Source organism: Montipora foliosa, chromosome 14 (genome assembly GCF_036669935.1).
Source record: "Montipora foliosa isolate CH-2021 chromosome 14, ASM3666993v2, whole genome shotgun sequence".
Classification (NCBI taxonomy): domain Eukaryota; kingdom Metazoa; phylum Cnidaria; class Anthozoa; order Scleractinia; family Acroporidae; genus Montipora; species Montipora foliosa.
In genome coordinates this window covers 15,001-42,204 of record NC_090882.1, presented here as the reverse complement: position 1 = coordinate 42,204, position 27,204 = coordinate 15,001, and the positions used below count along the sequence as shown (strand labels likewise).

Sequence of the window (27,204 nt, the reverse complement as noted above, 5' to 3'; positions counted from 1 at the left end):
TAAATTTTACTTTTTGGCATGGTTAGAAAAAGGCATAGCGTAGCCAAATAAGTAACGGTCGTATCAATAAAAGAGAGGAGTTTCAGTAAAAAAACGAAGCGAAGACGAGTTAAGGGCCCATACGCACAAGGCTTAACAAATTTGTTTGGCTCAACAAAAATTGTCTCCGCTAAATTTTCAATTTGCTAATCGTGGCCGTACTTGAAAACGCTTTCTTTAGGTTGTAAAATATGTATAATTGTCACTCCTTACAAAAATTTGTCCTGCTCCAAAGCAGGGCGACGGCGCATTTGAAGTTTGATAAAGCTTGACAAAATTTGGTGAGAAAAAAAAATCACTGTGCACACTTGTAGGACGGAAATGATGACAGGTTTTTTTTGCAAAATAAGCAAACATTTGCCCACTGCGTACGAGCTCAAAACCAGTCGCATCACAGTATGATCTGGGCGACCAAACACTCTCTCATGATTTAAAAACTTCATCGGAGATCAGCTAATGAGCCTTTTACTGAAATTAAAATACAATCGTTCAGTTCAGGCGTACAAAATGCGTCGTAAGAGCCCCAGGTATGATCGTATACCATACGTTAAGAGTTGTCTCATCGCAACAGCCGTCACTTTATTGCCAAACTACCTTAAATGTATTATAGAGCATAAGCACGATAGCTGCTGATGGATTCATTCATTTTCTTCAATACTGAGATTTGGGCAGTTTCGATAGTGACTAGACAGGCCGACTTTAGCGCCAAAAACTACGATCTCATTATATATGGGGTTGTTTTTACGCGGGAAAAATGTTGATCTTACTTATGCTTCTAGCGGTAAATTAAGGGAAATACCGAAGAAAAAAGATTTTGCCGGATCCTCTGGGTCTGAGGCAATAAACAGTTGTTTACCTAAAAAGGATCTCACCTCTGACCAGCTTCGCATCATCATGCGGTACTCGATTTCGATTGCAGCTGTATGACCGACAAACCTCGCCAATTTGATGTGAAGGTTGTTTAGTATGCATCTGTTTTGGGGGAGCTTCGCAAGTTGATCGCGAGGATCCACGAGGATCCACGAGTAAAGCGCTATCACTTTCTTAAGCGGAAAATGAGCTCAAGCCCAGCAAAAACGAGCGAACCAAGCGGGCCTTTGCAAGAAAAACTGTTGCCAGATCTTGATTGACAAGTCTGATAACATCTCTCACGTGATTTTCGCTCGGGGGTTTTCAAGAGTTTTTGACAGGGATACTAAGTTTTAAGTTAACAGTTGCACCCAGTTTGGACGGAAAAGCTGTTAAAATGCCTTACATTTTATGTCAAAGTTGGGTGGTGCACACATTACGGCTGTTTATACGAGAGAAAATAAGCCGCGGCTTACTCTGGCCACGGCGTACATAACACGCGAAAGGAACTATTTATACGAGTATAAACTCCCCGGCCAGGATAAGCCGCGGCTTGAGAAAGCCGTGAACTTGGTTTTTTACCATTTACACGGGGTGTTCGCGTCTTATGTAAGCTGCGGCCTGAGTAAGCCGCGGCTTATTTTTTGTCGTATAAACGGCCCTAATGATCTCTTCTGACTGCGTAAATCTATGACTTAGGTGGTCTAACAACAGAAAGAAAGAAATTCAGTGAGGATTAGGGTACAAATATCTAGAAAATTCGTTAAAGGGGCTAGGTCAAGCTATTTTAGGTAATTTTGTTTAATTTTGTTAATTATGAATTCTAAACGTCAAATTGGCGGAGTAAGAGTCTTTCATTTGCAAAATCACGGCCACATAACAACTGAGAATGATTTTCCAGCTTTGTAAATGACATTTTGATATAGAATGATATAAATTTGAAAAAAGGTGGGCCGACGTTTTTCAAATTTACCCAAATTCAATCCATTTCAATCCTCTCCAGTTTTGTCCATCCATGTCCCTTCTTGGCTTCCCTGTGTTTTGTTAGAGTTCTTCTATAGTTTTGAACAGTTATTTTGATATTTTAGTTAATTCTATGACCATTCTATCAATGCTGAAATTGCCTATAATTGCGTGACCTAGCCCCTTTAAGAATACATCTGGGTATTTTCGTTTTCCTTCTCTAAAATCCCTCAAAAACCCTTCTGAACACCCCTCAACACCCCCAAAAAACCAGGCAACTCCACGAGAGAAAATATCTAAAATATCCGGAAACTTCAAATCACGTGATAGATGTTATCCGACTTGTCAATCAAGATCTGGCAATAGTTTTTCTTGCAAAGGCCCGCTTGGTTCGCTCGTTTTTGCTGGGCTTGACAAGCTCATTTTCCGCTTAAGAAAGTGATAGCGCTTTACTCGTGGATCCTTTTGATCAACTTGCGAAGCTTCCCCAAAAAAGATGCATACTAAACAGCCTTCACGTCAAATTGGCGAGGTTTGTCGTTCATACAGCTGCAATCGAACTCGAGTACCGCATGATGATGCGAAGCTGGTCAGAGGTGAGAGCCTTTTTAGGTAAACAACTGTTTAATGCCTCAGACCCAGAGGATCCGGCAAAATCTTTTTTCTTCGGTATTTCCCTTAATTTACCGCTAGAAGCATAAGTAAGATCAACATTTCTCCCGCGTAAAAACATCGCCATATATAATGAGATCGTAGTTTTTGGCGCTAAAGTCGGCCTGTCTAGTCACTATCGAAACTGCCCAAATCTCAGTATTGAAGAAAATGAATGAATCCATCAGCAGCTATCGTGCTTATGCTCTATAATACATTTAAGGTAGTTTGGCAATAAAGTGACGGCTGTTGCGATGAGACAACTCTTAACGTATGGTATACGATCATACCTGGGGCTCTTACGACGCATTTTGTGCGCCTGAACTGAACGATTGTATTTTAATTTCAGTAAAAGGCTCATTAACTGATCTCCGATGGAGTTTTTAAATCATGAGAGAGTGTTTGGTCGCCTAGATCATACTGCGATGCGACTGGTTTTGAGCTCGTACGCAGTGGGCAAATGTTTGCTTATTTTGCAAAAAAAACCTGTCATCATTTCCGTCCTACAAGTGTGCACAGTGATTTTTTTTCTCACCAAATTTTGTCAAGCTTTATCAAACTTCAAATGCGCCGTCGTCCTGCTTTGGAGCAGGACAAATTTTTGTGAGGAGTGACAGTTATACATATTTTGCAACCTAAAGAAAGCGTTTTCAAGTACGGCCACGATTAGCAAATTGAAAATTTAGCGGAGACAATTTTTGTTGAGCCAAACAAATTTGTTAAGCCTAGTGCGTATGGGCCCTTAACTCGTCTTCGCTTCGTTTTTTTACTGAAACTCCTCTCTTTTATTGATACGACCGTTACTTATTTGGCTACGCTATGCCTTTTTCTATCCATGCCAAAAAGTAAAATTTAATCCTTGATGCGTATATTCTATGACCAACTTGCGACTAAAAATAAAATTTTAGCCGCAGTAAATTGGATGAGCTAATTTCTTGTACTAGTAAAGCTAAAAGAAGCTTAAATGTTCCTTCAATTGAAAAAAAAAAAAAACAAACAGAAACAAACCGTGACTAAAGGTTCTTGCCAAAATTTTCCTTTCATGTTTATCACTCAAAAGTTCACACTCGTCTTCACTTCTGCAGTCAAAAAGACGAATTCAAAGTCGAATTCATTGAATTCACTTTGCTCATCGCGTTCTTTTTTAATTACCACCTTTTTCACACCGTTATCTCAATTATGTAATCTTACTTCTTTAAGCAATTGCCTTTTTTTTTGTTTAAGCAAAACTTTTCTCATTTAATTGCATACTAAAAAGTTTGTTAACATTTGCACGAACTCCGAGCTATCTCTTTGTAAACAAATCTGTGATTGACAGCTTGAGTTTTTACGGATGGTCTGAACTGACCGAAAACGAACAACCTCGTCTATGTAGTGTCGCTGTAGTTTGCTGCAGCGAATTAAAAAAAAAAAAATTTAAAATAATGTTGCTGTTGATATGGTTCTTTTCATTACGAAAGGGCTTATACGAAAATGATTTTGTCGTGCGTTGACCTCAAAATGTGCATGTTTTGTTTTGTCTCACACTCGCTTGCGAGCAACTACATGTAGATAGGTAACTCGCTGTTTGTTCGTTTCTTTTTTTTTTTTTTTTGCACGGAACGAGGTAGTTTTCGCAAATTAGGTGACATACTTTGATGCCCACGTTTTCAGTTGCATCCGTACATCAGTTGTTGTTGATCTTTTTTTTCACTTTTGACGTTGTTATTGTTGTTGTTGCACCTGTGGCTTAGTTGGTTGAGCACCGGGCTGTCACGCGGGAGGTCGTGAGTTCAACTCCGGCCAGACCAACACTCAGGGTCTTTAAATAACTGAGGAGAAAGTGCTGCCTTTGTAATTACATCTGCAAATGGTTAGACGCTCTAGTCTTCTCGGATAAGGACGATAAGCCGGAGGTCCCGTCTCACAACCCTTCAATGTTCATAATCCTGTGGGACGTAAAAGAACCCGCACACTTGTCGTAAAGAGTAGGGCATGTAGTTCCCGGTGTTGTGGTCTGGTCTTTCTGGTCTGGATAGGGTAGGGTGGAGCACCTCGCATAGGACCTCGAGTCCTGTTCGTGCTCCTTCCCTCTGGGCAGGTTTGCCCAGTAGAAGAGACAAACCAGATGTCTCGCAAAACATTTGAGGAATTTACGCACAGGTGTAGACAAAACGTGGACCCCCCTTCTAGACCCCTTTCTGGACCCCCTTCTGGACCCCTTTCTGGACCCCTTGATTTTTCTGTTAATATCAGAATTACAACAAGAACAACAATAACAATAGTAATAACTGAATTAAAATAAAACAAAACATTTTGTTCCATACCACTGTAGGACATGTGGTTGCCTCTGATTTACATTTCAGCGCGAAAACTCTCGCTACGTACAAGGCACGTTTAATTCCGACTTTTCACTTTTCATCAATTCTGAATAAGTCCGACCAGCAACTAAGTAAATATCATCAACAATTGTTAGGCTCCCCGTTATTTTTATTTTCCGCCATCTTCGCCTACTCAATGATCAGCCGCTGACCAGTACTGTTACGAAGGGCACATCCCCTAGTTGCACGTGAATATGGAGGACGATGGTGAGTGTTCATTTGCATTTGTAATCCACCTATAATCTATGCAATCATTTGCAATCTTTATGCTCTCTGCTGGGAAAAATAACATTGATATTTTCACTGTCCTATTTTCAGAGTCTGCTGGTGAGGATGACGATCTTTTTCACAGTGTGTAAGTGACGAATGAACCGTGTATCCTATAATTTTGTCTCATTCCTTAGGTAAACCTCACTTCTCCGGTGTTCTATGTTGGTAAATATTAAAATGTAGTAATTAATTTGTTAACTTTTTTTCTTGTCTACAGATTCAATGAAACAGAAGAACCAGTAATAGTAATTAGCGGTGGAACGGTGAGTGTGTTTCGTTCTCATCTTTAAGCTTACGTACAAGCAGCTGTCGCATAAAATGCTTTGGTTGATATTTTATAGGAAAGCGATGAATCCGCTGACGAACTCAACTTCAAACTTCAAAAATTGAGTTCGCCTTCAAAGGTGAAACAGGAGGCGGACGTTTTTTCGTCAAGGTGAGTTGGGTTTTATTCTCTTTTTTTCATATCCATTCGGTAATTAGTTTTACTAAATCTAGTTATTTTTTTCAGTGGGAAGCAAAGCAGAACAACCCTGGATTTTTCGGCAGAAAGGTAAGGAAGAAAGCAACAAAATAAATAAACTTTATTCAGGCCTAATGTGAACACATACAGTGTATTAAGGGGAGGGGCGTTGTCCTAGTTGTAAGCTTCAAGAGGAGATGACCAGGGGTTACGTTTACTTTCAATACTACAAAATATACCAAGACTAACATTATTAAAAAGAAGGCTAAGTTACAACGAATAAATAAATAGGTGATGTAATTCCTGCTTACAAGTGTGCCTTCAACTTTATCAAAACTGAGTTATAATCTGGACATTTCAATGCTGTACATACTCACTGTACAGCATTGAAAGGGGAGAGGGTTATTATTGAATGGTATGGAGAGGGATGGTTGAATCAGTTTTATAGTGATATCAAGTAGTAAAATTAAGGAAGGTTTTTTTCCCTTTGTCAGTTGTGATCTTAATTCACCAAACATGGCAACTCCTGACTCACCTGTTAAAAAGAAAGCAAAGGTTGATTTGGCGAACAGCATTGAAGAAAGGTCTGTTTGTTGATGTATTGTATTTGATGATGATGGTGATAATAATAATAATAATAATAATAATAATAATAATAATCATAATCATAATCATAATCATAATAATAATAATAAATAAAAAAAAAAAATAATAATAATAATAATAACTAACTAATTGAAGATGGGAAAGAAATCATAACCAATGCCACAGCCTTAAAATTGCTCCTAATGAAAACGGGACTGGCCATTCCATCTTTGCCTCCAGGCATTACCTGTAACAAAGTTGTCATTGTGGATCTCACTACAGTTTCAAATGATTGGCAAGATGATCACACCTGGACAAAGACAAGAGCTCCTGGTAAAAAAACATATCAGGTCTTGCAAAATTCTAATGGAGAAATAATTGAGATCCAACCATCATCTTGTGGACCTACTTATGCTGTAGAGCGTCACAGATATACTCACGCCAACTCCCCAGACTTCCATCGGCTTGTGGTCACCGTTCAGGGAATTGATAGGCAGTACATACCATTTGCTCTTGTCCAGTATAGATTTGATGGAAATGAACACTTCGTAAGAAACAGGCCTCATGGAAATTCAAAGTGTAAAGATCCTTTCATTCCAACCAAGAAGAGCACTCTCGAAAAGCTTACTGTGGTAGTTAAATCACAAGGTGTGAAGCGGGCAGTTCATGATGTGGAAAGAGCTGTTGGAGGTATGCACGCAAATTCAGCTTCTTTATTACCTAGAAATGAAAGGCAAGCAAGGTACATCAAATCAAAACACAAGGAACTATTTAAAACTGATCCTGTGTCTGCATTGCTGGACATGCAATTGCAAGAGGAAAAGGCCTTTATCCGGTCAGTTACAATTGATAGGAACTCACCCATCATTGTACTTTTTTCAGATGAACAGATAAAGGACATAGCAAAATTCTGTTGTAATGATGAAGGGCCAAATTCGCCACTCTGTGTTGATATGACATTTAACTTGGGAAACTTTTATGTAGTCATAACTACATACAAACATTTACAGCTAATAACCAAACGAGATAACAAAGAACCCGTGGTGCTAGGACCAGTAATGATGTGCATGAAGAAAGATCGGGCAACGTATCAATCTCTTTTCCAGAAAATAAATGCCCATTGTCCTGAAATCAAGCAACAACTAAAAGCATAATTATGGTACAGATGCTGAGCTTCCACTTCGACAAGCCCTTGAGCTTGAATTCCCCTATGCTCTAGGTTTCATCTGCAGGACCCACATAGTAAGAAATCTTGAGCACAAGTTGAAGACTGAACTGAAATTGTCAGACAAATTCTTTAGGAAAGTAGTTAAAGATGTGTTTGGAGGCAAAACTCAGGAAGGATTGGCCCACTGTAGCACTCGCCAAGAATATGATCTTCTTCTTGCAAAGTTGTGTGTCAAATGGGACAACGAAGAGGGCGAGGAACGTGAAAGGAAAGGAGACAGACAAGAACCGCAGGCATCAAACTATTTCATGAGAAACAAGGCAGACATTGTCTATCATCACTGTAGATCTGCAGCACTCCTTGAAGTAGGCATTGATGCTGAAGTGTTTGACAATAATGATCCTGAAAGTGTTAATTCATTGATAAAGAAATGGGAGAACAAAGAAAAGAGTGACATTCCCAAGTTTGTTCGTGACATGAAGGAATTGCATGACAAACAAAGGCATGATATTTCAAGAGCATTTTGTGGCACACCTGGTTTGTATACTGTCAAAGAGGAGTATGCCGAGTTTGCAGCAGGTGTAGAATATTGGAAGCTTGACCGGAGTGAAAGGGCAAAGTACCTCAACAAAGTTTCAAATCTACCTCTGAATTCACTTGCCAGACCAAACGACCCACTTGAGCCCATTGGAAATTTGTCTGCAGCATTTTTGCCAAGTGAAGTTTTAGCCATGAAAGCCAAAGTGGCAAGAATTCTAGATGGCAATATACGTCTCACAGGTCCAAAATCTCGCATTGTTTCCAGTGACTCAGGTAGACAACCCCATATAGTCTCAGCACTTAGCAATCACAAATATATATGCGATGCATCTTGCATGCAGTTCAAGTCTCGCAAAGTTTGTTCACATACTCTTGCAGCTGCAGCAGACAACAAAGATTTGCAGGAGTCGGTTACTGTTTATCTCTAAGCCAGCACCATATCCAGACAATGACAATCCCTTCGAGATGATTGAAATCCATGGTAACATCCGTAAATGCTCTGGATGTGGACTCCCTCTCAGGGATGGCCCTCCAAGGCACAGTATGGATGATTTAGACTCCAAATATTGCTTGCGTCATAAAGAACTAGACCACTTTTATTCTGAAAAATATGTAAAATGGATCCCCAAGATGGAAAACAAGCATTTTCCTATTGCAAAAGAATGTGTTCTAATTAAGCATCAGCTGTTTCTTGCATCCACTGTTGAGGTGTCTTTGAAACACACTTTGACAGCCAGGGACAAGGCATTTTTAGCACTGAGACTTTGAATTGATCTCTGAAACTTCATTGCGAACCTGCCTTTACAGTGTGCCCCTATGGCTTATTGGGTGTGAATTTTTTAAACCTGAATTAATTGTGTTTAAGCTATTTGTTAATGTTGAAAGAATCAACTGCTATAAATTAAGCAAATACTGTTTCTGTTCAATGGTGAATTGCCTTGCCATTGGTTTTTCCGAAGTTTTTACAATGCACCGAGTTCCTCAGAATAGGAACATGTAATTCAAATCAGTGCCACCTTGTTAATCACAAACAAAACTTTGTTAGGTTCTGTCATGTTACTGTTAATTTAGCCTCATTAAGAAGAAGATCATTTGTTGGTGTTACTGAACTGCTTAGAAGAATTCTTGGATAATTATTAGAGATCATTGGCCATGGCCTGTCAATTCAGTGGTCAATGTTTCTTCAGTGTATAATGAAAAAAGGATACAGTATTTGGTGAATATTGCAATCCCTTACTTTCCCCTAAAAGCGGTTGTTACTTAAGCTCTTACTACACTATTTAAACGAATGATTGCTTTGATATTTGAAAATAATGATAGAAAAAACATTTTGCTGTTACCATACTACCATATGGTTATGGGATGAATAAAGATTGTTGTTGTTTGCTTCTGTGTATCACTGAGCAGAACTGAACATGCAGACTTACAAATAAAAACTCACCATCGTCCATCTTGCAAGACGCAGTTCACGAGTTCGGTTTCTAATGACATAGCATTGGACAGTTTTTGACTTCAGTGTAGCACAGCACCGTGTTTCCAAGCTTCGAAATTACGCCTGGAAATTACAAGAAACAGCCACGAGAAAAGTCACGAGAAACCAGACCATGCACAGCGGTTCTACAACTTCGTAAAACGGCTGTGGTGCTGGTCAGCGGAAAAATGGCGGAAAGCCTTGGACTTTGTTGGGGGAGAAGGTACTGTTTCTCGCAGATAATGAAAACTCGGAAATTAATTAAGACTGTGTACACAGGGGAACACTCTTTTTCGAGTAGAATGATAAATCGAAGGTAATTCAGTATCGTGCGATCGAAACTATCAGTTGTTCGTTTCTTTTATTTCATTTTGTTATTTTCGATCCTTTTCCACCTTTTTTCCTTGGTCCAGAAGGAGGTCCAGAAAGGGGTCCAGAAGGGGGTCCAGGAAGGGGGGTCCCCGTTTTGTCTACGCCCTTTACGCACTTGCGTTCAAGCTGGGATCGTCGGAATGACTAACACTCCGACTGGACGGATGACTCGGAGCAGATTATCTCCTCAAAAATGAAAAGTTAATGCCTTATCCTTGCCCGGTCGAATAGACCAGGCAAAGGAAAGTCCTGCAAAAGCAATTTCTGTTAGAAAGAGCAAACTGCGAGTTTGTTTTTCACCTCAATATTTTTTTTTGCAATGGCGGCGTCCAAAAATTGTCGCCGTGAGCTCATGTGTCAAAGTTGTGTATTAAACAACTTTGACGGTCAAAGTTGTGTAATACACATCTTTGACTGTCAAACTTGTGTAATAAACGAAAAATTTAGAGTCCAGAAACAATCTGACAGTCCGGAAACAATCGGACAGGTGTTACTAGTTATAAGTGCACAGCGTGCAAACCAGTCCAATAAAAGTTAGAAGTGCATGCAATATGCAGAACGTTCTAACCGCTAAGAATATTTAAGCTTGTAATTATTATTCAAGGTCAGTTGAGTTTAACCTTCGTTCGATTTAAATGTAGTTTTGTATCAAGTTCACTTTCAGAATAAAGTATAGACAGTCAAGCAGCATGAGGAAACATACATCCGTCAAGAACAGTGAAGATGTCACAAGAACAAGGACTTATAAGCTCTTTCAAAACTGGTTTATGAGTCAATAGGAGTAAAATAATTTTGAAAGAAATTTCACACTGTCCGGTCACCTTTGGCGACTATTTACAAGCAATGAAAGGAATAAACATGTTTTGAAGCTCTTTGCTTTCATACATTTTACAGATCACCAAAGAAATGAAACAGAAATTGCAAAGATCACCTCTTCACAGAATGAGATGAGTTCATCCAACAAAGATGTAGTTGATGCTCAGTTTGGTATGGAGTTTTCTTTATATGTATTTGACCCTGTCTAATCATGACTCAGTAATAAAGAAGGAATGATTATGAGGTAAACATTGCAGTTTAGTTCGTTAAAGCAACAGCGTAAATTTGTTGAACTTAAACCACTTATACCACCATACCAGCCCAATTGACATACAATAGCTGACTGCCTCGCATATGACAGTAAAAAACGTACAGAAATTTTAGAAAGGAATATTCTATTGCTTTATCAAGTCTTCTTAAAACCTGCTAAAGATCTTCAAAATCCTAAACATAATGAAGATCTTTGCATGATCCTCTACAATCCCTAGGGAGGGTCTTGTAGAGGGTTTTTGTTGCATGCAGGTGAATAGTTATTCACATGGCGTCAAGGAGTCAATGGTGGTCAATGTTTATTCAATGTATTTCATGTCCATTGTTCGTGCTTTTGCAGGATCTGTACCTGAGTCTGCTGAGAAAGGTAAGGGAACATGTCCGTTCTATAATAATAGCAATCATGAGAAATTATGCAACTTGTGTGCACTGCAGGGCTCTTTGGACAGCACCAAGCATTTATTGGTTGGCAGAGCAAACAAAGACTTGGTTGAGGGGTGAGAGTGAAGCTTTATCATTACAGAAGAAATTTGTAAGTCTTAGTTTTTTTTTCTTGCTTTTGCAGGATCTGTACCAGAGTCTCGTGAGAAAGGTAAGGGTGCATGTCCTGTGATAATGGATTGTCAGGAAGACATGTAACTATTTTGCTGGTACACTTCAAGAGACTTTCTTACCTTCCATTTTTAATGTCCTGTAATAAATTCAATAGAGTCAGAGGACATAGATGCTCTTTGGTTTCATTATGCAATCTTTGCCATCACATGGTCATGTGATTGATCCCATGACCAGGTCACCTACCAAAATGACGTCCTGTCAGTTTTGCGTAAGAAACCCACTGGGTGTTTTGTAGGTGTATGCTGAAGTCTCTGTCGAATTTAATGCAATGACTCCACTGTTTGATTGCGAAAAATGCCTCTCCAACGAACGTCTGCTGAAACAAACAGCACATTCCTTTTCCTTTGTTTGTTGATTGACCAGCTGGAGATACAATGTACAAGTGGAAATAACTTTAGAGCCAATCGGCGCCAAGTCATTGTGTAATAAAAAGCCAGTCATGTAAAACTGAATACATGTACTTTCCCTAGCTTGGGGCAATAACCACAATGCGCAAAGTTAGATGTCACATTGAATTCAATGGCAACGCTACAATTTTCTTAATCCAGACCAATCCAAGTTTGTAGATTTACGAACACTTCATCTTTTTCACTGCAAAATACTCGAACAGTTTCTCAAGGAGGACTTAAACAGGATATTGTCAATGTCTCATGTGCTGGGGCCAGATAAGCAATTAGGTAAGTCATTAATATATAAGAGAAACAGCAAAGGCTCCGGTATTGTCCCTGGGGAATCCCACAAGTTAAAGTGTAACTTTTAGAAAGGACACCATTGACAGCGCTTTTTTGCGTATGATTGTCGAAGTAAGAAGAAAGTAATTCGTAGGCATTTCCTTTGACTCCATATGAATATAGTTTGGATAATAAAATAGGGTGATTGACTGTGTCAAATGCTTTTTTTAGGTCTAAAAAGGGAACAGAGTTAACATAGCCATGATCTATGTTAAAGGCCCAGTTATCAGTGGCTTTGAGCAAAGCGGTTGTATTAGGGTGAAGAGATCGAAAGCCACACTGATGTTGTGACAAAATATTGTTTTTGGATAAAGATCACAGAAATTGGGCGATAATTGTCCATATCACTTCCATCGCCCTGCTTGAATATAGGCGTAACTTTGGCCAATTTCCAGTCATGCAGGGAATATGCCGGTAACGAGACAACAATTGAAGATAATTGAGATATATGGCGAAATAAGGTCAGCACATGATGATGATGATGATAATAAATTTGTATAGCGCTAAAATTATAGAAGAATATTCAAAAGCGCTTTACATAAGTTAAAATTAATTCAATAATAATAATAATAATAATAATAATAATAATAATAATAATAAGTAAATTTAAAACTATAAAATTATAAAGCTATAATAACAAATTAAAACCTTTCTTAAAAAGAAATGTTTTAGGCTGCTTTTTAAAAATGGCGAGGCTGCTACTTGTTCTTACAGTTAATGGCAGCGAGTTCCATAAAACAGGTGCGGCATGAGCAAAGGCCCGATCCCCAAGTGTAGAGCAGTTGACTTTTGGAACAAACAGAAGAGATTTTGCAGACGAACGAAGAGCATAATTAGCAGCTGGATTCAGGGATAAAAGATCTTTAATGTAGGATGGACTTTGGTTGTGTAGTGACTTGAAAACAAAAAGGAGCAATTTGAACTGAACTCTAAAAGTTACTGGAGGCCAATGTAAGTCGATAAGAGCGGGTGTGATATGATCATATTTCGCAATCTGAAGAGTCACTCTAGCCGCGGCATTCTGGACTTTCTGTAAACGATCAAGCTGATATTTAGGTAGACCAAATAGAAGTGTGTTACAGTAATCAAGGTGTGAAGATACAAAGGCATGGATCAGTGTCTTTGTGGATTGCACGGTAAGGAATTTTCTGATCTGTCTTATGTTGTATAGTCCGCGAAAAGCCTCGCTACAAATCTTGCCTATGTGAACATTCATTTGGATGTGAGCATTGAACCAGGACCCGAGGTTTGGGATGCTTTCTAAAGGTTTAATGACAGTGTCACCAATGATAATAGATTCAATAGATGTTTTTTCAAGTTGTTGACGGGTTCCAATAATTCGCGTCATTGATCATTAAACGATTTCCAATAAACAAAGAGCAAACGCCAGCGATGCACTTTTCAATCACAGAGACCGTGTTAATTTCCGAATGGGTAGAACAAGGTCGAAAGGAGAGGTAAATCTGAGTGTCGTCAGCATAACCATGGACACAGGGTAGGTGCTGAGTAATAATGTTAAAGAGGCAGGAGATGTGGAGAGTAAACAAAACAGGCCCCATACAACTACCCTGGGGGACTCCACAGTTCAGATTGAAGTCGTCAGAAGTCTTATCACCGACAAGTATGCGTTGTTTGCGACCGGAGAGAAATGAGTCGAACCAATTTAAAGCAGTTCCCGCAACTCCAAAATCCTGTTGCAAGATATTTAGAAGAATGGAATGTTCAGTGGTATCAAAAGCAGCACTTAGGTCCAAAAGTACGAGAAGTGTCACTTTCTTATTATCCATACTCATTAAGATGTCGTTTTGAACCTTTCATAGAGCAGTCTCTGTCGAGTGATACTTACGAAAGCCGGACTGAAATTTAGGAAGAGGAGCATTTTTCTCACAGTGGACGAGAAGTTGTTGAAGAGCAGCCTCTTCCACTATCTTGGAAGTGAATGGAAGATTACCGACTGGACGGAAATTTTTGTAGACCAAATCAAGTCCAGGTTTTTTCAATAGAGGGATGAAAACAGCAGTTCTCCAATTTTTTGGAACGCAACCACTGAGAAGAGAGAGATTAACCATCTCAGTGACAGACTATTAGAGGGCGCTAATACATCAATACAAGACTTCACTAGCCATGTAGGAACAGGATCCAACCGACAAGAGGCATTGGAAGATTCTCAAACAATCTTACTGACTTCTTCTATGGATAGCGAAAAAAAAGTCTCCAGATTCTCCTTTGGAGTAACAGGAGCAAGTCGCGGCTCTTGAACATTCACGCATAAGCCGATTTGACAGGTTATCGAGACCAGCCCCTTTAGACTTATTTAGTTTATGCAGTAGCTTTAAAACTTGTCCACTATTTGTAGGGCGCAATTCGAATCTATTGTTAATGCCTTTGACATATTTCAGATGACAGTGGCCATTGTTATAAGATAATGGGATGTCATTAGCAAGTTTAGGTGCTATTGATGAGAAATGGTCATTGAATGCATTCGACAATTCGGATGATTCAGATGTAGAAATACCATTTAGATTTATTTCTCTAATCGATGAATTGACGGTGTTACGAGATGTAAGATCGTTGATAATTTGCCATATTCTACGCTGGTCGCCATTGGCTTCAATAAACTTATTATTGTAAAATAATTCTCTAGCAGCTTTAATTTCAGTATTGTCTTTGTTACACATTCTTTTAAAGTTGGCCCAATCGTGCGGATCATTCGACTTCATTGCTTTGATCTTTAATCTGTCATGATTATGCATGCATTCTTTCAAATCTGCAGTAATCCGCAGAGAATTTTTAGATCTAACGCGCTTAGTGCGAATTGGAGCATTTTTGTCAACAATTTGTAAAAATTTGGTTTTCCACTCTGTCCACATTTGGTTGGGATAAAGAGATGAACCCAAAAATTCCCAGTTCTCGTTGTAGATATCGATAACCAAGAATGTATGCGGATGATACTCACCTAACATATGCTGATAACGACATCTGCTCCATTGAGGCTTCTTTAAATCAGGACTTGTCAAATATAAACCGTTGGCTCATTGCCAATAAACTGACTCTCAACATGACGAAAACTGAATTTATGTTAATTGAATCAAGGCAAAAATTAAAGTCTAGCCGTTCTTCCTGCCTTGGAAATTAATGGGACACAATTAAACAGAGTCAATTTTACCAAGTCTCTTGGTGTAATAATTGACGAAAATTTAACATGGAGTTATCATATCAACACTTTATCTAAAAAAATATCTTCTGGTATTGGATCTATTAAATGAATAAGTCACTGTGTTCCTCCTGCAACTCTACAAAGTATCTATCATGGGTTAGTTCAATCGCACTTCAACTGTTGTAGTGTTGTTTGGGATAACTGTGCCAAAACATTATACAAAAATTTGGTTTTATCAACAGAGTTGATAATGTAAATTGGCCACTGTACAGAGATTCTAAAAGCTGACGTTTCCAGCGTTAGCCCTTCCTCTGACGTAGGACTACTTCCCCACCGACGCAGCACCACAGTTTCTTTAGAAAGTACCCTCTTCATTCTCCAAAACATTATCTGACAAATTACAGAAACTTCAAAATCATGTGGTCTGCGTCCTTACTCATTCTAGTTAGGATGCTGACGCCAATCAGCAACTTAAAGAACTAAGCTGGGACAATTTAGAAACTCGACGTCAAAAACTTAAGGCTGAGATGGTCTATAAGTCCTTAAAGGGCCTCACACCCAATTATTTGTCCTCGAAATTTATTCAGAGGAGTGATGTGATTACTTCTTACAATTTGCGCGATTCTGAACATAAGCTTGCTATTCCCTTGCCACATACTATTATAAAAATAGCTTTGGCTATAGTGGTGCACTCCTGTGGAACAGCCTACTCTCAGTTGCTAGGCAGGCAACATCTCTAACTAATTTCCGATGATTGTTAATTAATTGACATGGCATTCATGTAAAACAGGCTTTAATTTAGTTTACTTTCTGTAATAGTTAGTAGTATTTTAAATAAAATTAATCTATATACATAGTTTTTCGTAATAAGTTGTAGCTTTCAAATTGTTAATGCCTGATGTATTTCACCGTGTTTTTAAATAATGATGATGATGATGATGATGCTCATTGAAAGTCCTTGCTAGTATATATTTTGATGTCTTGCGATCATTTTTTCAAGTTTCAAGTGGACTTCCTGCAGGTGTAGCCGAACAAAATGTCAGTGTTCGAACGCGTCTGTCTCTTTCTTCATAAAATAGTCTGCAGCTTCTTGCTGATAAGGCTCTAAATCGATGAGTTTGTTTTAACGTCCAAACAACCTTTGAAAAGGCCATGCTCGCATCCGTTTAAGTTTGTGCCAAAATTTCTCAGGGTCCAAAGTTCACTGCCTTGATCGGAAAGTGCGCTGTGATTGGGCTACGTAAATAGCCCTGTGTTTCAGCAGACGTTTGTGGGGGAGGAAGATTGAGTGATGAGCCCAAAGAGCATCTGCATGGGCGGCTGGAGATGAAAATGCAACTGCCAAAGCACAATAGCCCACTTTCGATATATTAAAATTCAGTTCTAAACAAAAGGCATCATCTCGAGGCTCTGGGGAATAAATATAAGGATTTGTATGAGTTTATTCCCCAGAGCCTCGAGATGATGCCTTTTGTTTAGGACTGAATTTTAATATATCGAAAGTGGGCTATTCATAGGCGGATTTAGGGGAGGGGCCGAGGGGGCCGCAGCCCTCCTTTGTTTTTCTTGTATTTTCAAAACTTTTTTGTACGACCCCAACCCTTCTAACAGTCCTTCAAGTGTTGTTATCATTATACAATCAGGTTTTTTACTTTGCATTACGAATACGCCCACAATGCTGTATGCTGCATGTCCTGAAAAGGGAAGTTTTCATTCGGGAGGGGGGGAGGATGGGGGACTGGGCCCCCTCTTTCTGGATTTTCTGGATCCTCCCCTGCACGTTTTGTCAAGGGCTCATTTACTGAAACTTACCAAGTCCAGAAGTATTGTCCTTGTAAAGTTCATCACCTCGTGACATCAATTCAACGTTTTAGGGTAAGAGAGATTAATACTAATTGCCAATATAACGTTTGCAAGAAACAAGAGTCAAGAAAAAAAGGAGTAAGAAAGATTATGTGTGAACTAGATGGAAAGAACTCCTTATTAGTTGTCTGCAGAGTTTTCTTGAAAGTGCAATCAACCATGCTCTCTTGTCTCAGTTAGGAGTGGTGCAATCCCCATAGAGTACCTACCGTACCTTGCACTGGATATACAATCCAGCAATGGAAGGACAGCTCTTGGTAGAGAGCTAGGAGTGGATGATTCATCCTTGAGTGGCATCGAGAAAGACCACGATGAAGATTATGAGCGTTGTTACAAGATGTTAAAACATTGGCATCAGCAAAGTGGCACTGCTCTATTTACAAACCTTGCAAAAGCCTTAGACAAGTGTAATCTGTGCAATATTGCGCAAAACTACTGTTGTGAGGAGAATGATCCACCGCTGTGGAAAGATCAGAAGGTACCAGGTGAGCCTGCAGTGATTCAGTCTGCAGTGACAAAAATGAGCACTCTTCTCCTTATACCAGAATGATATTATTAAAATGTGTAGAGCAGCTAGTTGTTTGCTCTGACATAATGCTGCGTTTCTTTGTCTTGACACTGACTTTGATGAAGTCTCTTAACCCGTGAACAATTTTTTTTTTCCTTCGGAAAGTTGCTCAATACACTCTTTTTTTTCAAAGGCCCTTTTCAGTTAAGCTGTATCTATAAACAGACCTGCATATGCCTGAAGCTTCTTGTATGAAGGGAACATCTCTTCATATTTAGGATACCTGAGTAAAACAGCTCTGTAATCATAAGGCTTAGTATTTTGCTCTAGCTTTGCAGGTGCAAAAACGTTTCGGGACCTTCAAGAAACAGACCCCAGACTGAATATTCTTATTTTTCTGCCAATTTTAGGCTGAAAATATTCTTGTGAATATTCTTAGATTGAGAATAAAAATCAGCGATAATAATTTCGATGGACATTTCGATGACTCTTTCATCATTTTCAAATTCTGTGGAAATGTCGTGGGAAATTTGAATGCTTAATCTATGAAATGCTCTTCATCCAGGAAGAGAGACCCAAACTGAACACAATCAGACTCAATTAAAGCAAAACTATTTAGTACGTAATTAACACTCTCTACATTCCACAGTGTAGATTTTTATCACATGCAAAGAGACTTCACACGCATTCTCAATAAATAAAGCACTTTTAGGAATCTGACTTTTTAGAATTTGGAAATGATGAACGAGTCATCGAAACGTCATGCGAAATTGTTATTGCTGATCTTTATTCTTAATTGTTTGTCGAAAGCCTCGGTTATTCTTAGATTAGATTTAAAGGAATGTAAAGTGAACTATGTCTATAAAATGTCACATTAGGTATCCTACCATGATTTTGATGGGGCTGAATTTTGAAGCTATTGCTGAGTTTGTTTTTTAGCTAGTATTGCCGTTTAGTAAAAGCAAAACTTTATACGGTTTAGTTAAAAATATGAAATTGCATATAGTGTATTCAAATTCTCAACACACCATTAGATATTTTAAAATTCTTTTCAAAATCCCAGCATTCGGTTTCTCTAAAAATATTAAATTTCAGCCTCAATATTATTATGAAAGAAATTCTTAAGAAAAAGAGTGTAATTTTTTTGGAACGGTTTCTGGGCTTGACATGAGACTGGTGAGGTTACCTCAAATAAATTTCTCCATTTGAAGTCATATATCCAAGCTATCAAACTGTCTTCTTTTCCCCAAAATGTTCAGGTTATTTATGATATCTTTATTTTCGTTTGTTGACTTCTTTGTTTGTGTATGTTACTTTAAGGAACATGTAAGGCTGGATGTGTAAGCAGAGAGGATCTAAGTGATATTGCTGGTGCTGTAAAGGGAAAGCGTAAAAGACTGGGCAGAGCGCTTGGTGTATCAGATGATCAAATCGACACAGAAATCGAACAACACAAGTCTGATGTTTACGAACAGTCCTACCAGATATTGCAAAAATGGGTTCAGATAAAAGCAAATCAAGCTACTTACAGTGCGCTTGCACAAGCTTTGCTTGACCGGACTGTTATGATGAAAAGGGTTGTGGAACTACATTGTATTGTCTCACTCAGTAGAGGACAAATAAAAATAACTTAGTGGCCGTCTCTTAACATTGCCTGAAGAGTGCAAAAGGAACAAAGTTAGGAAAATGCTAAGTAAGACAGAGTGATAATCAGTCTGGAGGTGGAAAAGATCCATACCTAAGTATAAAGAAACTCAGAAAGTGACTGTCGTCGTTCTAGAGTTGAGCTTAAAGGAGGGACCATGTGTACAGTACAATTTAACAATACTTGTCTTAAATAAAGTACATTTAGATAAATTACGAAAGTTTAGGTAGGTTAGCAAGTATAGTCATTGGTCGATCTATTCACGAGTTCCAATAGATTTTAAACTGATTTCAAAGAATCTTGTTATTATTGCTTTTCATTTCTCAAGGTACATACACAGACAGGTTTAATGTTAACTGTAATGTGGACACCAATGTTGGCGCTCAGATTCTGCATTTTGCGCATAGAGCAGCATGGGCTAACGAAGTCTGCTTTTAGTCCATGGGCCAGAGCCACTCAAATGTACCAATTCGAGGGACCAGCCGAGAGTGGTACGGATTTGAAGCTTGCCCGAAGGTGATTCCAAAAAGTCATGATATCAATCTAAAATCAGTAGCTTTTTTGTATTTTTGAAGCATTGAAATATTGTCAAAGCCCGGTTTTGCATGAAAACTAGGCTGAATGTTAAGAGTGCTATAGAATTTATTTTTCGTAGTAAAAACTTTATTTATGGTATCAAAATATAAGAAAGAAGCGTTTTTCATAGTTTTATTGTGTTAGATTTGGGTATTTTTAAAAAAACGACAACATAAGAAATAATTTATTATGAGCCCGTAATCGCAATGCATCATGGGTAAAATTCAAGATGGCGACTGCAACTGAGGCAGGTGAGTGTTTGTTTCTCGCTATTTTATTATCTTTTTTGACAAAGAAATCGAAACTAGAAGGAACAATTGTTATTGCACATTAATAAATGACTATTAATATCTTAAGAATGCTTTTAATTTTGGCAAATTGTAACTCCATCGACAGTCGCAGATCTTCCATCCAACAACCCAAGGCCAATCCTAGTAGAATTTATCAGCAGGTTTGTATCTTTTGTGAAAAAGATAAATACACCAGGAATTCTCGCACAAGGGAGGACCTGATTCAGTGCGTGGATAAGCGCGCCGATGAAACAATCAGGAAGGCTGCTGTAGGAAAAAATGATCACAGAATCTTGGCTGTCGTCTCTAGAGAGCTTGTTGCTGCTGAAGCGTGCTACCGTAAGTCATGCTATCGCAATTACACCCGAAATATCCCTTTTAGTGGCGATAAGAAAGAAGACAACGAGTATATCGAATATTCCTGTTTTGAATTGCAGGGGTATGAGAAATTGTTCAACTACATTAAAACCGATTTGCTACAAAATCTTAGGATTGTGAGATTGAGCGAGTTATATGCCCTGTTTACCTCTTTTGTCAATTCTCAAGGAGAACTAGAAATACCAGAATCCACAAGAACCCATTTCAGAGAAAGTGTTGAGAAATTTAGAGATGCTATTGATTTTGAAGATCTGTATGGGAACAATCGAAGTTTTGTGATTCCAAGAAATCTTTCAAGACTGAATTTAGCCAAGCAAGTTACAGAGAAGAGTAATACTATTTCGTCCAGCTCTGGCGATACATCATTAACCGCCTTTAGCCTAAGAGAAGCGATCCAAGCCCAAGATACCGAAGCCACATGGCAAAAAATCGAAAATGCCGTGAACATCCCAGAGGTAGTGAAAAAGTTCTTATATACTCTGTTGACGGGTAGCACTAGCTTTTCAGGAATGGAATCTTGTTCGCCAAGGACTCATTGCCTTATGCTGTCATTAAGACCTGATATTTGATGTAAGTGGCAGAAGGCAGAAGCCCCCGAAGCATATCTTACTCCCGTATGCCGTCAAATCCCTCACCAACAATGTTGACCTTATCCAGATCTTGAACCGATGTGGCCACTGAGTTGCTTATTCCCAACTAGAAGAGATAAATACGGCACTGAGCCTTCAAAAGATGCCAGCAACTCCTGGTAAGGATGTTCCTCTTCCTGAAAACATCCACCTGTTTATCAGTACCACTCTTGCATGGGACAACATCGATCGTCTCGAAGAAACTTGGTCTGGTGAGGGCACCTCCCACCGAGACAATGGTATCGCCGTGCAAGCTGTGCATTTTGGTCCTCAACTTCCACCCACGTCAGTACCTGCAATGGTCAAATCCAAAAAGAGAAGCATAGATACAGTGGACGACGCCAATCTTCCTATTTATAATGCAGGTGATCATTGCAGCCCCCCTTCTCGAGGATATGTAGAGGTGACATCAACTCAAATAATGGAAAATGCTAGGAAAAAGAACTTGCTATAGCATCTGGCGCGCCTTCACTCCGGTGAAGACCAAATCATTCCTAGCAGGACTGGATTCCATATTTTGGTGAGAAACGAGCTCGTGGTCGCAAAGGATAGTGTAGGTTACCTACCCACTATCAATGCCCCGGCCATTGACATGTCTACCATGTACCAAGTCCTGACGAAGTCGCTTCAGATCAAAGAAACCTTGAGTCTCCAAAGCATTGTTGTGTTTGACCAGGTGCTGTACACCAAAGCTACCAAGAAAATGGAAACACAGTGCCCAGTTCAATGATATTGTTTTGAGAATGGGAGTTTTTCATACCATTTGTACGTTCTTGGCGGTGATAGGATAGCGTTTCCAGGATGCTGATTTGCGAGATGTATGCGTGGAATCTGGAGTGATTGCTGATGGATCCGCGGCTGGCGTTTTGAAAGGTTGTAGATATAATCGTGCCATCCGGTTTCACAAGCTTATGTTCAAAGCTCTTAACCGACTAGTGTGGAATGAGTTTCAGGGGTGGATTGGAGAACACCACGAAGACAAGAAACCTCGTGTGGATGAGCTTATGAAAGGCCTGAAGCCGCTCATTGATTCTACGTGTGAACCGGAGTTTCAGGACGTCATGAGAAGTCCCTTATTTGAAGAGGTCTCGCAGCTATTTCTGTCTTATTCGCACCACCTTTGTCATAGTAACGGAAAGCTTTTGAAGTTCTGGATGTCGTATGTTGACATGGTCGAGGTGCTACTGGGACTGATAAGAGCAACTAGGGAGGGAAACTGGTCAATGCACCTCTCTTCTCTGAGAGGAATTGACCCTTGGTGCTTTGCGTATGATAATGTCAATTATGCCAGGTACCTCTCTGCGTATCTCTCGGAGATGTCTCATCTTCCCGAGGAGCACCCAGACGCGTTCGAGTGTCTAAGTTCGGGAGGACTTTCTGTTCAGCTCAGCAACGGCAATCCTTTTGGGAGAGTACCTGTTGACCAAACATGTGAAGAGACAGTAAATAAGGACACTCAAACCTCAGGAGGCACGAAAGGATTCAGCCTAAGACCCAACGCCGCAAGCAAGTACTATTTGGTGGCGGAAAATTGAAGCACGTTCCTCAGACAACTTAAGGACATGCTACATATCAACAGCTCTTCTTCGAAACACAATGACTTACACCGCTCAAGGATCACGTGTGATGAAACTAGTATCTACAAGATACTTGGCTAACTCCCTTCAACCCCGACCTTCAAGATCTTGTCTGTCTATCAACCAGAAAAGTCGTCTCTTCTGAAGTAGAGGATGATCTGCTACGAGCGAAAGAGGTTGGCAAAGAGGCTTACAAAGCTTTCAGAGAACAGCGTCTCGAATGTGATCCGCCAAATGTAAAATTCCACAACACCTTGAAGAAAGCCAAGCTCAAGACCTTTACTGACCTCAACAAGAAAATAAGGGTTAAAGCTTCTAACAACCAGGGCCCGGTTCCTCGAAAGCCGATTAACTTAATCCAGGATTAGCGTAAACTTTTGTTTCACGTTTTCAACTTTTTGGTGAAAGTTTCTTTTGCTTATTTTTGTTTTTCAAGATTGACGTCTTCTCATGTATAGTTCTGCCGAAAATCTGTGTTGAACAGCATTTGGGAGTAGAGAAATAAACTGCTTGGTTAATTTTTAATCTTAGATTAGCGTTAATCGGCTTTTGAGGAACTGGGCCCAGGAAGTTATTCCTAAAGCCGAGAGAAGATTGTTTGCACAAATGATTGTGATCGCAGAGAGCAGAAATTTGCATATGAGTGAAGTCCTCGCCCATCCTCTCGGACCACTCCCATGGACACTGGCTAAGCCAGATGGCACGTTGCGCACGACGAGTAAAGCCTTCTTGGCAAAGGAACTCCAGAAGAATGTACAAGCAGCAGATGTTATTCCCCAACCCTCAGCATGCTTGATAGATGGCATGGCTTTAGCTCAGCTTCTAAAGGGTGACCAGAAAACATTTGCTGAGATTGCTGAGTCTCTATTTAGCATGGCGTTAAACGAAGGCATTTCGAGCGACAGAATTGATGTCGTATTCGATGACTACCGAGACGACTCAATAAAGAATGCGGAATGAGAGAACAGAGGGGAAGGTTCAGGAAGCAAGTTTCGTAACCTCCAAGCTGATCACAAGGTCAAACAATGGCGAAAATTCCTGTGCCGTTCACGTAACAAGCAAGCATTGATAGTCTTTGTAACTAAGGAATGGCAGAAGGAAAATTATGCAGACAAATTATTAGGGAAGACGTTCGTGGTCACCTGTGGCAGAGAAGCCTACCATTTGTCATCCGGAGTGGTTGAACGTCTGACTGATCTCGACTCATCTCAAGAAGAAGCAGACACCAGGTTACTGTTGCATGCAGCTCATGCCGCGAGATCAAAGTTTGTTGCGGTAATAATCATGTCCGAAGATACAGGTGTCTTGGTACTGTGCTTGGCTTTCAAGAGTTTGATTGCGTCCTCCATGTTCATCAAATGCAGTTCCCAGACAAGAGTAAAGTACTTAGATGTTTCAAGGATAGTCGAGCGAATTGGAGCAAGTACATGCAGATCATTGCCGGGATCCCATGCGTTTACTGGCTGTGATACAGTTAGTGCGTTTCAGAGACGGGGGAAGGTACTAATGTTTCGGATCATGGCACAAAATCAAGGGTTCCGGGAAGTATTCAAGGGACTTGGAAGGGAATGGCAGCTGTCTAACGAGCTCGATTGTGAACTCCAGAGGTTTACCTGTGCTATGTGCTGAAAGAATGCGGGAACAAATGAAGTCAACGAGCTGCAATACTGGTTTTTCTGCTTGAAGAGAGGGGATGTTGATTCCAATCAGCTACCTCCCTGTGATGATTCACTTCGCAAGCATGCACGGAGAACTGATTACCAGGCCGCAATTTGGAAACGAAGTCTTCAACGATGCCCCGAAATACCTTCACATCTTGGATGTGGCTGGTGCACTGAAGATGGCAGGCTGGCGATTGATTGAATGGGTGGTCTACCAGCCCCGAAAGCAGTTCTGGAACTGTTGTCTTGCCAATGCAGCAGGTCCTGTACGCTTCCATCATGCTCCTGCATGGCAAATGGCCTGAAATGCACTGACCTCTGTCGCCTTCGGGATTGCAACAACAGGTGCGACAATGATGATGTCGTGCCTGATGATGATGACGACGATGAGCAGTGCGATAGCAGGTAAGGCTTTTGTTATGAAATATCGTGTCTCCTTTAAGGAAGTAAAACTAGTTACAGGTAAAAATATATGCTTAGTTTTGCTGAATCAGCTGTTGCGTATCACTTGTGTGAGCTGTAGTCCTCAGCAAGTTTACCAGTAAGCTGGTTTAATTTAAGCAGTAACAGAATGTTTTTATCTTCTAGTGAAACTGATGCTTGAATTGTACGGAACTAGTATGAATGGTGTTCTGTGATGGGTGCATAAAAGGCGGACTGCCGTGGACGGGGAGGTTTATCAGACCGACTTAAAGGGAACCTCCACTAAAATAACAAAATAACTTCAATCCCAGAACATAATGTTGACAATTAAAATTGTTTAAACTTTTTCCAATGAAAATGTTTGTATCCGAAAAAAATGAATTTCAAAAACGTTTGTTTTGGCTTTCAAATTGTGGTTGCCCTATTGTTCTGACACAAAGAGCATTTGTTCTGGAACAAAAAGGCAACCACGACACGACACAATTATTCAAGATGGCAGCGCCCGGGAAATTTGAAAACCAAAGCAAGTGTTTTTGAAATTTATTTTTCTCAGATACAATCCGCTTTCATTGGAAAAAGTTTGAGCAACTTCAATTGTAAACATTATGTTCTGTGGTTTAAAGTTATTTTGTTGTTTTAGTGGAGGTTCCCTTTAAGGGAGATTATTACAGCCTATAGCTAATCATATTACACCTGATGTAATTAACGACTGATGTAAGCGTTCTTAATAACTGTTAATATTCTATTTCGTCGAAAAACATACAAACTATTCGGCAAATATCACAATGGGGCTGTACAAGGGAAAGTATCCTGTTTCCTTGGTAACCGTTTCCATGGTAACCAAATCAGTTGAATAACCAATGGGGTACCGTAAAATGTCCAAGTATAGTTTGATTTCCGCTAAATGGTCAAAAGATACGAATTTTTCGATGCGTTTTCCCTATTTATAAATGTAATAGCAGTTTCTTGGCAACTATTGACATCTACTGTGAAGCGATATTTCACTGATATCACTTTATCTTGTAATATGGACTATTTAGAGGACAAACAATTTTCTATTTTGAAGAAATGCAGATTGAAGTTTGGTTTTTGAAATGCTTTTCATTAAGGAATTGTTTTACTCAGCTCGATTAGCTTTTTGGTTATCCTGAGTAAACATTACCTTTTTTTGTATTAATATATTATATTGTAAAGTTTAACTTTTTTATTTTGGTAATAAATCTTGCTTGTTCTTGTTTTAAAGTGAGCCCTGTCTTAAATACACAGAAAGATTCAATTTGTGGCAAACGTTTTACGTGACTCTGCGTTCAAATATTTTTTATCGCATATATTTTAGCACTTACATTTTTTAATCAATTTTTTATCATTGTTACGTTCTTTACATTCGTGTCTTAGGAATTCTTCGTTTATATTTAAATTTGTACCCATTTTTTTCACTCAGTTGACTTGATAATGACGTTAAGCGAATGTTGAAACGTCTTTGTTGTTTTTAATCCAAAATGGTTTTTAGTTTTTCCATATTATTGCAGTGTTTTATTGTTAAATTGTTACGAAAATCTCTTCCTCTACATACACATTTAAAAGTTTATCTGTTTTTTTTATTGAATATTATATTCCGGAAAACTCATCAATTTTCTACATGCAAAACTTCTTTTCATGAAAATTAGATGTCTTTCCTACTACTAACTAGACATCAATAGCAATAACATCTGTAATTACTTAGGATAGTAAATAAAGCCGAAAAGAGCCCATGTTCTAGTATGACGCAACTGCAACATTTAAAAAGCTAAAAGTTAGAAGTTGAAAAATCCTCCAAAGAACAAATCTAGCCATGGACAAAAATGGGACAAGAAAATCCAAATTTATCGCTAAAATTTGACTCGAGTGAGAAACGTTTTGGTTTGTTTGGCAATCGTCTAAACAGGTTTTAGATTTACTTGATTGCTTGATTAGTTTTTTAACTCGCATAGCATGCTTCAGTTAATCAGGTGAAACATGCTACTCTTCTTAGCCAAGTACAGAAGCAAAACCAAGTCCAATCAGAAGTCGCGGTCTCCTGCGCTTGGCACTGTTGGCTTGTCTTTCACTTCAAGTTATGATTGGTCTTTTGTCGTGATTGGCCAAATGTCCATATTAGATTTTTTGGTTTAGGTTTTTCAGACACCCCCTAGAAAGCTGGTCTAAGAGCTTCTAAGGGGATTTCATGACAGTCTGTTCAAAGAAACCTCAGTACATAAAAATGAAGAGTTTTCAGTGGTCTCTGTAAGGTGTCATGTTCATATAAAAGCTTTTCCTTGCCAACTCGCTCAGGTGCGACTGTGTCATTTATTAGTT

At 39.3% G+C, this 27,204-nt stretch overlaps 1 protein-coding gene across 5 annotated transcripts in view; it reads left to right on the top strand.

Annotated features, from left to right (window-relative positions):
* Positions 1-27,204, top strand: part of LOC137985097 (uncharacterized) — a 43,583-nt gene that overhangs the window by 15,548 nt on the left and 831 nt on the right. For 2 of the 5 annotated variants that reach the window (XR_011119233.1, XR_011119234.1), the window contains exons 3-7: positions 10,626-10,718; positions 11,158-11,184; positions 11,383-11,409; positions 17,360-17,668; positions 19,012-24,852. Coding sequence is in view for 2 of the 5 variants with exons in the window: in XM_068832571.1 (XP_068688672.1) it covers positions 10,626-10,718; positions 11,158-11,184; positions 11,383-11,409; positions 17,360-17,668; positions 19,012-19,325 (770 nt within the window). In the remaining 3 variants the exon portion in view is untranslated. Of the gene's footprint in view, positions 1-10,625; positions 10,719-11,157; positions 11,185-11,382; positions 11,410-17,359; positions 17,669-19,011; positions 25,174-27,204 lie in introns of those variants that run through there. The other 3 variants (XM_068832571.1, XM_068832570.1, XR_011119235.1) reach the window with 2 other exon arrangements.